The sequence below is a fragment of the Hyla sarda genome, chromosome 1 (genome assembly GCF_029499605.1).
Source record: "Hyla sarda isolate aHylSar1 chromosome 1, aHylSar1.hap1, whole genome shotgun sequence".
In the NCBI taxonomy this organism is placed as follows: Eukaryota; Metazoa; Chordata; class Amphibia; order Anura; family Hylidae; genus Hyla; species Hyla sarda.
Genome location: NC_079189.1, coordinates 399,125,874 through 399,136,366, shown reverse-complemented (window position 1 = coordinate 399,136,366; position 10,493 = coordinate 399,125,874). Strand labels below are relative to the sequence as shown.

At 43.4% G+C, this 10,493-nt stretch overlaps 1 gene segment (V, D, J or C); it reads left to right on the top strand.

Moving 5' to 3' along the window:
• Positions 1-7,154: 7,154 nt before the first annotated feature.
• On the top strand, positions 7,155-10,069 carry LOC130364929 (Ig heavy chain V region 914-like; the record flags this gene model as incomplete). The annotated part of the segment is given in 2 exon segments: positions 7,155-7,239; positions 9,640-10,069. Coding segments are annotated over 2 exon segments (411 nt in total), but the record flags the coding sequence as incomplete, so codon positions are not given.
• Positions 10,070-10,493: the final 424 nt, after the last annotated feature.

The following is a 10,493-nucleotide window of genomic DNA, read 5'->3' as shown; positions in this document are numbered from 1 at the left end:
TTCAGAGGTCTTGTTAAAAATGAAAGAAGCAATCTGATTGGGTGCTATGGGCAATTGCTCCACTCTTCCTCTACACTGGTTTCGATGAATCACCCCCATAGAGGGAGATTTATCAAAACCTGTCCAGAGAAAAAGTTGTCCAGTTGCTCATAGCAACCAATCAGATCGCTTCTTTCATTTTGCAGACCTTGTGAAAAATGAAAGAAGTGATTTGATTAGTTGCTATGGGCAACTCAGCAGCTTTTCCAGGAAAGTAAAGTTTAACCACAACACTGTAACACTCCATCCCACCCTGGGACTCAAACCAACAGCAGGGTCTCCCCTCCACTGTGCTGCTGAGACTCTCCTGCTTATCTTAAAGTTTTACATACTGTGAGATCCCCATAGATCACAATGGGCCTATTGGTTTCAATGGGTAAAAAATCACAGAGTTAAAGGGGTCACCCAGCATAAGGTGATTTTAGTACGTACCTGGCAGACAGTAATGGACATGCTTAGGAAGGATCTGCGCTTGTCTTGGGATAAATGGCTATGCTGTGACATTACCATAACACTGTGGCTAACTTTTTGTGAACTTGTATTTCCTGTTTTCAGTTTTCTTGTTTGCCTAAAAATCCCATGATACCATTTTCCTCCTTCCTAAACATCAGCTACCCCACCCATTGAAAAATAAATGAGCTGTGGTTTTCAATCAGGGTGCCTCCAGCTGTTGCATTACTTGCAGATTGCTCTCTCCACCCATTGAATCAGACAGGCTCCCTGTCATCAGCTGTCTAGTGAGTCAGGTCTCGACCGCATTGCAAGCTGGGAAAAATCTGAGACAACAGTCATTTTGTATGCTGTTAAAAATAAATATTGGGGTGAAAATCACATAAGAATTGTGAGAAAACCGTCACACACAGGTACAGACACTATATTATGAACTATTCTAACTTTACAGCCCCTGTAGCATAGTCAAATAAAAAAAATTCCTGGAATACCCCTTTAAGGGCGCCCATTTTCACCTCTAGGACGAAGCCCTTTTTTGCAAATCTGACCACTGTCACTTTAAACATTAATAACTCTGGAATGCTTTTACTTATTCTGATTCTGAGATAGTTTTTTCGTGACATATTCTACTTTAACATAGTGGTAAATTTTTGTGGTAACTTGCATCCTTTCTTGGTGAAAAATCCCCAAATTTGATGAAAATATGTAAAATTTTGCATTTTTCTAACTTTGAAGCTCTCTGCTTGTAAGGAAAAGGATATTCTAAATAATTTTTTTTATTCACATATACAATATGTCTACTTTATGATTGCATCATAACATTTATGTGTTTTTACTTTTGGAAGACACCAGAGGGCTTCAAAGTTCAGCAGCAATTTTCCAATTTTTCACAAAATTTTCAAACTCACAATTTTTCAGGGACCTGTTCAGGTTTGAAGTGGATTTGAAGGGTCTTCATATTAGAAATACCCCATAAATGACCCCATTATAAAAACTGTACCCCCCAAAGTATTCAAAATTACATTCAGTAAGTGTTTTAACCCTTTAGGTGTTTCACTGGAAAAGCAGCAAAGTAAAGGAGAAAATTCAAAATCTTCATTTTTTTTCACAAAAATATTGGTTTTCCCCCAAATTTCCAATTTTTAAAGGGTTAATAGCAGAAAAGAACCCCCAAAATTTGTAACCCCATCTCTTCTGAGTATGGAGGTACCCCATAAGTGGACCTGAAGTGCACTGCGGGCGAACTTCCAGACTCAGAAGAGAAGGCGTCAAATTTGGCTTTTTGAGAGCAAATTTTGCTCGAGGGGCATGTCGCATTTAGGAAGCCCCTATGGTGCCAGGAAAGCAAAAAAAAACACATGACATACCATTTTGGAAACTAGACCCCTTAAGGAACGTAACAAGGGGTAAAGTGAGCCTTAATACCCCACAGGTGTTTCACGACTTTTGCATATGTAAAAATGTTTTTTATTTTTTCACTAAAATGTGGGTTTCCCCCCAAATTTCAAATTTTTTGCAAGGGTTAATAGCAGAAAAGACCCCCCCAAATTTGTAACCCCATCTCTTCTGAGTATGGAGGTACCCCATAAGTGGACTTGAATGCTCAGAAGAGAAGGCGTCATATTTGGCTTTTTGAGAGCAAATTTTGCTCGAGGGGCATGTCGCATTTAGGAAGCCCCTATGGTGCCAGGACAGCAAAAAAAAAAAAAAAAACACATGGCATACTATTTTGGAGACTAGACCCCTCACAGAATGTAATGAGGGGTACAGTGAGCATTTAACCCCCACTGGTGTCTGACAGATCTTTGGAACAGTGGGCTGTGCAAAATTTTTCATTTTCACGGACCACTGTTCCAAAGATCTGTCAGACACCTGTGGGGTGTAAATTCTCACTGCACCCCTTATTACATTCCGTGAGGGGTGTAGTTTCCAAAATGGGGTCACATGTGGGTGTGTTTTTTTTTTTGCGTTTGTCAGAACCGCTGTAACAATCAGCCACCCCTGTGCAAATCACCTCAAATGTACATGGCGCACTCTCCCTTCTGGGCCTTGTTGTGCGCCCCCAGAACACTTTGTGCCCACATATGGGGTATCTCCGTAGTCGGGAGAAATTGCGTTACAAATTTTGGGGGGCGTTTTTCCCTTTTACCACTTGAGAAAATGAAAAGTATAGGGCAACACCAGCATGTTAGTGTAAAAATGTTTATTTTTTTACACTAACATGCTGGTGTAGACCCCAACTGTTCCTTTTCATAAGGGGTAAAAGGAGAAAAAGCCCCACAAAATTTGTTAGGCAATTTCTCCCGAGTACGGGGATACCCCATATGTGACCCTAAACTGTTGCCTTGAAATACGACAGGGCTCCAAAGTGAGATAGTGCCATGCGCATTTGAAGCCTGAATTAGGGACTTGCATAGGGGTGGACATAGGGGTATTCTATGCCAGTGATTCCCAAACAGGGTGCCTCCAACTGTTGCTAAACTCCCAGCATGCTTGGACAGTCAATTGCTGTCCAGAAATGCTGGGAGTTTTGTTTTGCAACAGCTGGAGGCTCCATCTTAGAAACACTGCCGTACAATACGCTTTTCATTTTTATTGGAGAAGGAGGGTGGTGGTGGTGGGGGGGGGGGCAGTGTACGTGCGTATATGTAGTGTTTTACTCTTTATTTTAAGTTAGTTTAGTGTAGTGTTTTTAGGTTACATTCACACTGGAGGCAGATTACACTGAGTCTCCCGCTAGGAGTTTGAGCTGCGGCGGAAAATTTACCGCAGCTCAAACTTGAAGCAGGAACTCACTGTAATCTGCCGCCAGTGTGAATGTAGCCTGTACATTCACATGGGAGGGGGGTCAAAACTACAACTCCCAGCATGCACTGACAGACCATGCATGCTGGGAGTTGTAGTTTTGCAACAGCTGGAGGCACACTGGTTGGAAAACCTAGAGTTAGGTTCTATGACCTAACTCAGTATTTTCCAACCAGTGTGACTCCAGCTGTTGCAAAACTACAACTCCCAGCATGTACTGATTGCGGAAGGGCATGCTGGGAGATGTAGTTATGCAATGGCTGGAGGCACGCAAGTACAACTCCCAGCATGCCAAGACAGCCTTATGCTGTTCCTGAATGCTGGGAGTTGTAGTTTTGCAAGATTTAGAGAGTTCAGGTTGTATATCACTGTCCAGTGGTCTCAAAACTGTGACCCTCCAGATGTTGCAAAACTACAACTCGCAGCTGTCTGGGCATGCTGGGAGTTGTAGTTTTGCAACATCTGGAGGGCCACGGTTTAGAGACCACTCTAAACTGTGGCCCTCCTTGATGTTGCTAGGCAACAACTCACCTTGTAGGACCCGGATGTATTGCTGCCGCCGCCGTGGCGGAACCCCGAATGGAGGATCGCGGTCCGGGATCCAGGTAAGGGACCTTCGGCGCCGACCTTCCCTGGACAGTTCCCCCGTTTTGCCCGGACACCGATAGGTGGGCAAAGCGGGGGAACCGAACTTTAACCCCCTTTCCCCCGGTCTGCTATCGGTCGGTCGCTCGGCCGACCAATAGCAAGGATAGGAGGCGTGGCACCCCTGCCACCAAACTCCTATCCCTTCAGGGGGATCGAGGGTGTCTTGGACGGAGAGGCAGGTAAGGGCCATCCATACAGCAGATCGGGACCCCACAATATTGTTGCGGTAGTCCCAATCAGCCCCCTGAGCTAACCAGGAATGGGAAAACCTGCATTTAGGCACCACAATCAACTTTGATTACGGTGCCTAAAGGGTTAATGCCAATAGCAGCCGGGACCGTGCCACTATAATACTTGCTCACCGCATGAGCGAGCGCTAAATACTGGGACCAGGGTGTACAGGTACGCTCTTGGTCCTTAAGAGATAAAGTTTCCATCTACAGACCCACATAAGGGCTTGTTGTTTGCAGGTGATGGCTGCAATGAGATGTCAGCCAATAGCCTGATATTTAGCAGGGGAGCAACAGCTTTGTCAATGCAGCTCTGAGTGTGACTAAAGCATAAGACAACATTTTGAAGACCAATCTAAGCTGAGTATGGCGGCACTTACTGTACAGGGTTGACTTTGCTCAGAAGGGTAGCGTGAGTTGACAATTATGGAATTCTGAGGATGGTCTTCAGGCACAATCTCAATCTGCATCAAGGCAAAAAACATTTGTAAGCACTCAAAAGGTCAGAAAAAAAGGTAGGTAAAGTGGATGAGCTTTGTAACATTTCTGAAATACACTGCAGATTCTACTTTAAATATATATATATATATATATATATATATATATATATATATATATATATATATATGTAGTACTCCTTTTGAGCAGTTAAAAAGACAAAAATGTCCCCATTCCACCCAAATCCCACACACAATAAACTAAAATTTATATATATGTAAGAAACACTAAATTTCCATGACCAATAATACTGGTATACAAGGAGTAAATATATACCACCACACAATAACTGGATAATACCGCCATACTGTACTGAATAAAACCACTATACACAGACCAGTATACTATAAAGGATCTGTATAAGTGATTATATACAGGACCATATGGCGGTAGATATCAGCTGTACACAGGATGTGTATACCATATAAGTGATTACAGTTACATTGTGGGACTCACAATTACGTCTTTTCTGATCAGCAGCGTCCTCTTTCCTTTTCTTCTCTGTTCGGATCAGACCGCCAAGTGGATCTCTTAACATCTGCAGGACAAACATGTCAGACTTTACATTTTTCCAGTGCCCTCCTCTACACAATCTTTCCATCTATAGGCCCACAAACTGTAATAAAGCCCTCCTTGGTGTCCTGCACAGTAAAAGGGCAGGTAGGTAGGTAGCCAGGTAAATAGGTAACTAGGTAGGTAGATCAGGAAGCCGGATATGTAGGTAGGTGACAAGCCAGGTAGGTAGGGGGCTAGCTATGTTGTTAGGCAGCCATGTATGAAGGCCAGGTACATAGATAGATAGCCTGGTATGTAGGTAAGTAGTTAGGCATCCAGGTATAAAGTTAGGTAGCCCCCCCCCCAATAAGTATAGGCAGTTACACCCCCCCCCCCCCGTTCCCTATAGGCAGATTCACCCCCTCTCTTCCCCACAGGTATAGGCAGTTACCCCCCTCCCTCTCTTCCCCATAGGTATAGGCAGTTACCCCCCTCTCTTCCCCATAGGTATAGGCAGTTACCCCCCTCTCTTCCCCATAGGTATAGGCAGTTACCCCCCTCCCTCTCTTCCCCATAGGTATAGGCAGTTACCCCCCTCTCTTCCCCATAGGTATAGGCAGTTACCCCCCCTCTCTTGCCCATAGGTATAGGCAGTTACACCCCCCCCCCCCGTTCCCTATAAGAAGATTCACCCCCTCTCTTCCCTACAGGTATAGGCAGTTACCCCCCTCCCTCTCTTCCCCATAGGTATAGGCAGTTACCCCCCCTCTCTTCCCCATAGGTATAGGCAGTTACCCCCCTCTCTTCCCCATAGGTATAGGCAGTTACCCCCCTCCCTCTCTTCCCCATAGGTATAGGCAGTTACCCCCCCCCCCTCTTCCCCATAGGTATAGGCAGTTACACCCCCCCCCCCCCTCTTAATAGGTATAGGCAGTCCCCCCCCCCTCTTCCCCATAGGTATAGGCAGTTACCCCCCCTCTCTTCCCCATAGGTATAGGCAGTTACCCCCTCTCTCTCTTCCCCATAGGTGTAGTAAGTTACCCCCCCCTTCCCATTGAAATTGGGGTGGGGGGGGTAATTGCCACAGGGGAATTGGGGTGGGTGGGGTGGAATTCAGAGACACACAAACACTGACTGACTGACACACACATAGTAACAGACACACTTACCTACTACCGCAGCACCTCTCCAGTCTCCTCTCTCAGTCTCGGCGAGTGACGTGACGTCCTGCGCGGGTCTGCGGAGTGACATCACTTCCGCAACGTTCCTCCGCAGTCCGCTGATCCAGCTGCCCGGCCGCACAGCACTGCCAGGTAAAGTTCTGGGACTGGGAGACAGGGACAGCCTCGGAGTCAGACAGAGTGCTGTGCTGAGAGCGGCATGGTGCGGGCGTGCGGCCCGCACCCCCGCTCAGCGGCGCCGGCACCGAACAGAACCAGAGTTTTCTTTTTTTTAGGTTAGTGTGATGACACTAGTGAATGAAAAATACCGGCCATTGCATGGCCGGTATTTTTCATCCAAACTTACCGGCACAGCCCGGAATCTGAATGAAAATACCGGCTGTGCCGGTAAAATACCGGCAGGGTGGCAACTCTACTCTCAATGTATGTAACCGTCAGCTACTGATATGTGGTGTCCCGGTACTGGACTTAGTCCCGTACCTTTGTCGTAAGTCCCCACAGTCAGAGTTCCTCAATGCTTTCAGGGCTCTCCTGGTGGGTTAACCCCTAGTCGCCTCCTTATGCTATTTAAAAATGTATATATTTAATATATTTTATTGTAATGTAATTAATGTACAGAACCTTAGGTCATGTGATCACTGGTGAATTGTGTTATGCAAGGTTTAAGGACCTTTGGGTCATGTGATTGGGTCATGTGATGTGACCATAATGCTTTGGTTCAGGACCGACAGGTTTGGGGACCAATAAGCTTTGATCCTGCCCCTTCAGTATATAAGAACGCTGTATCCAATAATCGCTCTTTTTCCCTTGGGATCTCAAAGCAAGCAGACCTGTTATCATAGTGACAAGACAAGCTAGGCCTGAAGCCTTCCACTTCAGCAGCCTTCTAAACTGTGAGTTAATCCAATTCCAATCCTACCAATCCTACATGACTACTGAACCTAAACATACCCCTAAATTCAGTGGAACAGCGTACAGCAAAAATCAAAGCTTATTTCACTACAAAGTCCCAGCCAACCTGTGAGGAGCCTTAATTCCGGTCCTCTTGTAAAGACTTGTTTGTTATCTGCATCCGCATAAAATCTACAGTAAAGTTATTTCAAGTTTACTACAATTTCTGCTGTGGACAATCGATTATTCCTCCCTATCGTTCCTGGGATGGGTGGCGGTAGAACATATACAAAGAGATAGCCCGCACCCTGGCGTCATGACAATCAAGGGTTAATGCTACACCCTGCAACACTACTCTGCAACACCCCTGTTCACCCTGCACCCCAAGCTCACCACCGGTATATCTGTAGGAAACACATAGGCATCGAAAGCAAAGAGAGCTTTATGACTTCTGAGCAACAATTTAGGGCCACACATGGGATATTTCCATAGTCAGAAGAAATTGAATTACATATTTTGTGTGGCTTTTTTCCTTTAACCCCTTTTGAAAATGAAAAATTCATGGGTTATGCCAGCATTTTTGTGAAAAATTTTTTTTTTTTCATTTTTATGAACAACTGTTCCAAAATTGTGTTAATATAATAAATCCTGCCAGGTTTAATGCACCTTGAGTGTAATGTTGTGCAGCTGAGGCTCCACTCGCTCCCAGCAAAATGTCCATATACTAAGAAGAAATGCTCACGTACAGACAGTTCATGCTCCAATTCCATATACTATTACTTTTCTTTTCTGTATGCTTCTTACAACACTTCAATAATGATCACCAATATGATTGGCTTAGTATAGCATTACCTATGGCCACCGATTAATCCTCACCAAACATGCCACACGATATAAGGTATTGGAAAATATTACAATCAACTGTATTAATTAAAGACAATTGATACAGAAATTCGATAACAACATATTTAAGGCACAGAAGATCAAACATCTTAACCCCTATCCTTTCGATAGGGGATAAGATGTTTTTGCCCGGAATACCCCTTTAAGGGTTAAACTTAGTTACTGACAATTGCAGAAATAAAAGGAAAACGAAAATGTAAACACTTAAAACTGTCCCCCATTACATAAAGTACACCCTCCAAGAAATGTGTGTAGGGGTGCAGTAAACATTTTGCACCCATAGGTGTTTCATAAGTGTGTTATTCTGTATTGGATAGACGGCACTACGTGAAAAAGGAAAATTGCAATTTTCCCACCAGAATACTGTGTACCCAGTATGTTGAACCCAGAGCATGACAGCATAAAATATGTGCCCCCCCCCCCCCCACACACACACACACGAATGATGATTGCTTCAACATCCTAAAAATATTTACAGGTCAGGAAATATGATAGGGCTGAGAGGAGAGGGGGCATTTCAGGTCTAACTTGGAAAAACCCATGCAAGTGACACTTTGACCTATTTTTGGGAAATATACACCAAGAAGTGTATTATGTAAATTTGTATTTTTTTATTTTTTTGTTAGTTTCTTTTCTATTTTGGGGGGGGGGGGATTAAAATTTGACAGAAAATGGACAGTGGACATGTACTTTCTTTTGAATATAATTTTGACATTGAATCAAAAACTGCAGTGGTGGTACTCCAAAAAAACTACCATGGAAAATCCAAACTTTAGACAGAGGGGGGGTGTATCAAAACCTGTGTAGAGGAAAAGTGGTGCAGTTTGCAGTTGCCCACAGAAACCAATTAGATTGCTTCTTTTATTTTTCAGAAACCTTTTTAACAATAAAAAAAAAAGCTATTTAATTGGTTGGTGCGGGTAACTGCACTACTCTTCTTCTACACAGGTTTTCATAAAGCTCCACCATATTCTTCAAATGCACAAGATGTGTCTCGGTGTCACTGTTTTGTGTTCGTAGAGTCATATGCCAAAATGTTGGTGCACATAGGTCAGGCTCCTTGCCCAGAAGCCATGCCCCTTTCTCATAAAATACAGCATCTAAAAAGTGTTTAAAACACAAACTATATGACAGACAAAACAAACACTTGTACAAAAATAGTGCATGAAACATCTTATGTAAAAAAAAAGGATAAAACATTTAACCCTTTTAGATTATCATGCACAGACTGTATATGATAGAACCACAGATGTATATATGCCCCATAATATGTAAATGAGGTGACGTCACTTCCTATCTCCCCCATAATAAAGACAGTGATGACGGATCACACATCACCTCCTACATCTACACCCAGCAGCAATGAAGACTTTCCTGCTCCTCTTTATATCACTGGCCTGCTTGTCAGGTGACCATTACTAGAACATTACAATAAAGATATTACTATCACTATGATGAGATGTTTCTATGGATGTCACCTTATTCTCTCTATTTTCCAGGTGTCCAGTCTCAGCAACTTGTCCAGTCATCAGACCCAGTGGTGATAAAGCCCGGGAATTCCTATAGCGCCTCATGTACGGCTTCTGGATTCACCTTCAGTGATTACAGCATGAACTGGGTTAGACAGAGTCCTGGCGGAGGATTACAGTGGGTTGCTCGGATTGATACCACCAGCACATACTATCATGATTCTGTTAAAGGACGATTCACAATCTCCAGAGATAACAATAATAACATGTTATATCTACAAATGACCAAAATGAAGACTGAGGACTCTGCCGTGTATTACTGTGCAAGATACACACTGATAGAAGACAATGACTGAGTGTAACAAAAACCGATACACAGCTTCATCATTTCCCCACTAGGTGGCAGTAGACGTCATATAATATTTTGATGAAACAATAGTCCTTAATATTACAAACATAGGCCGGCATTTATCATTGTAGTGTAAGTGAAGCATTTTTTTACACTTTTTTTTTGTGTGCTGGTAATGTGTAGGAGCACCAAATGTATTAACTGGTTAGAGAACATTTGATACATTTTGTGCAGGTCACATTTTCTGAAATGCACCAAAGAGCTAAGTAAAAGTCTGAGCTGTTGAAGTTTTAGAGACTTTTCAGTGGCTATGAGCCTGTTTTGTGCCTTTTCACAAACATTTGCAGTTCATAAAACCCTTCCATATCATGTTGTGGTGTCCCGGTACCATATCCAATACGTTACCTGTATAGAGGTCCCCATAGTCGGAGTCCCTAGGACGTTGGGTCCCTATTGTCTAGTCTTCCCCTTGTCACCTCTCACTTAGTTAGTAGATATATAGTGGTTCTATTTGATATTTGTATAGCTATAGGTA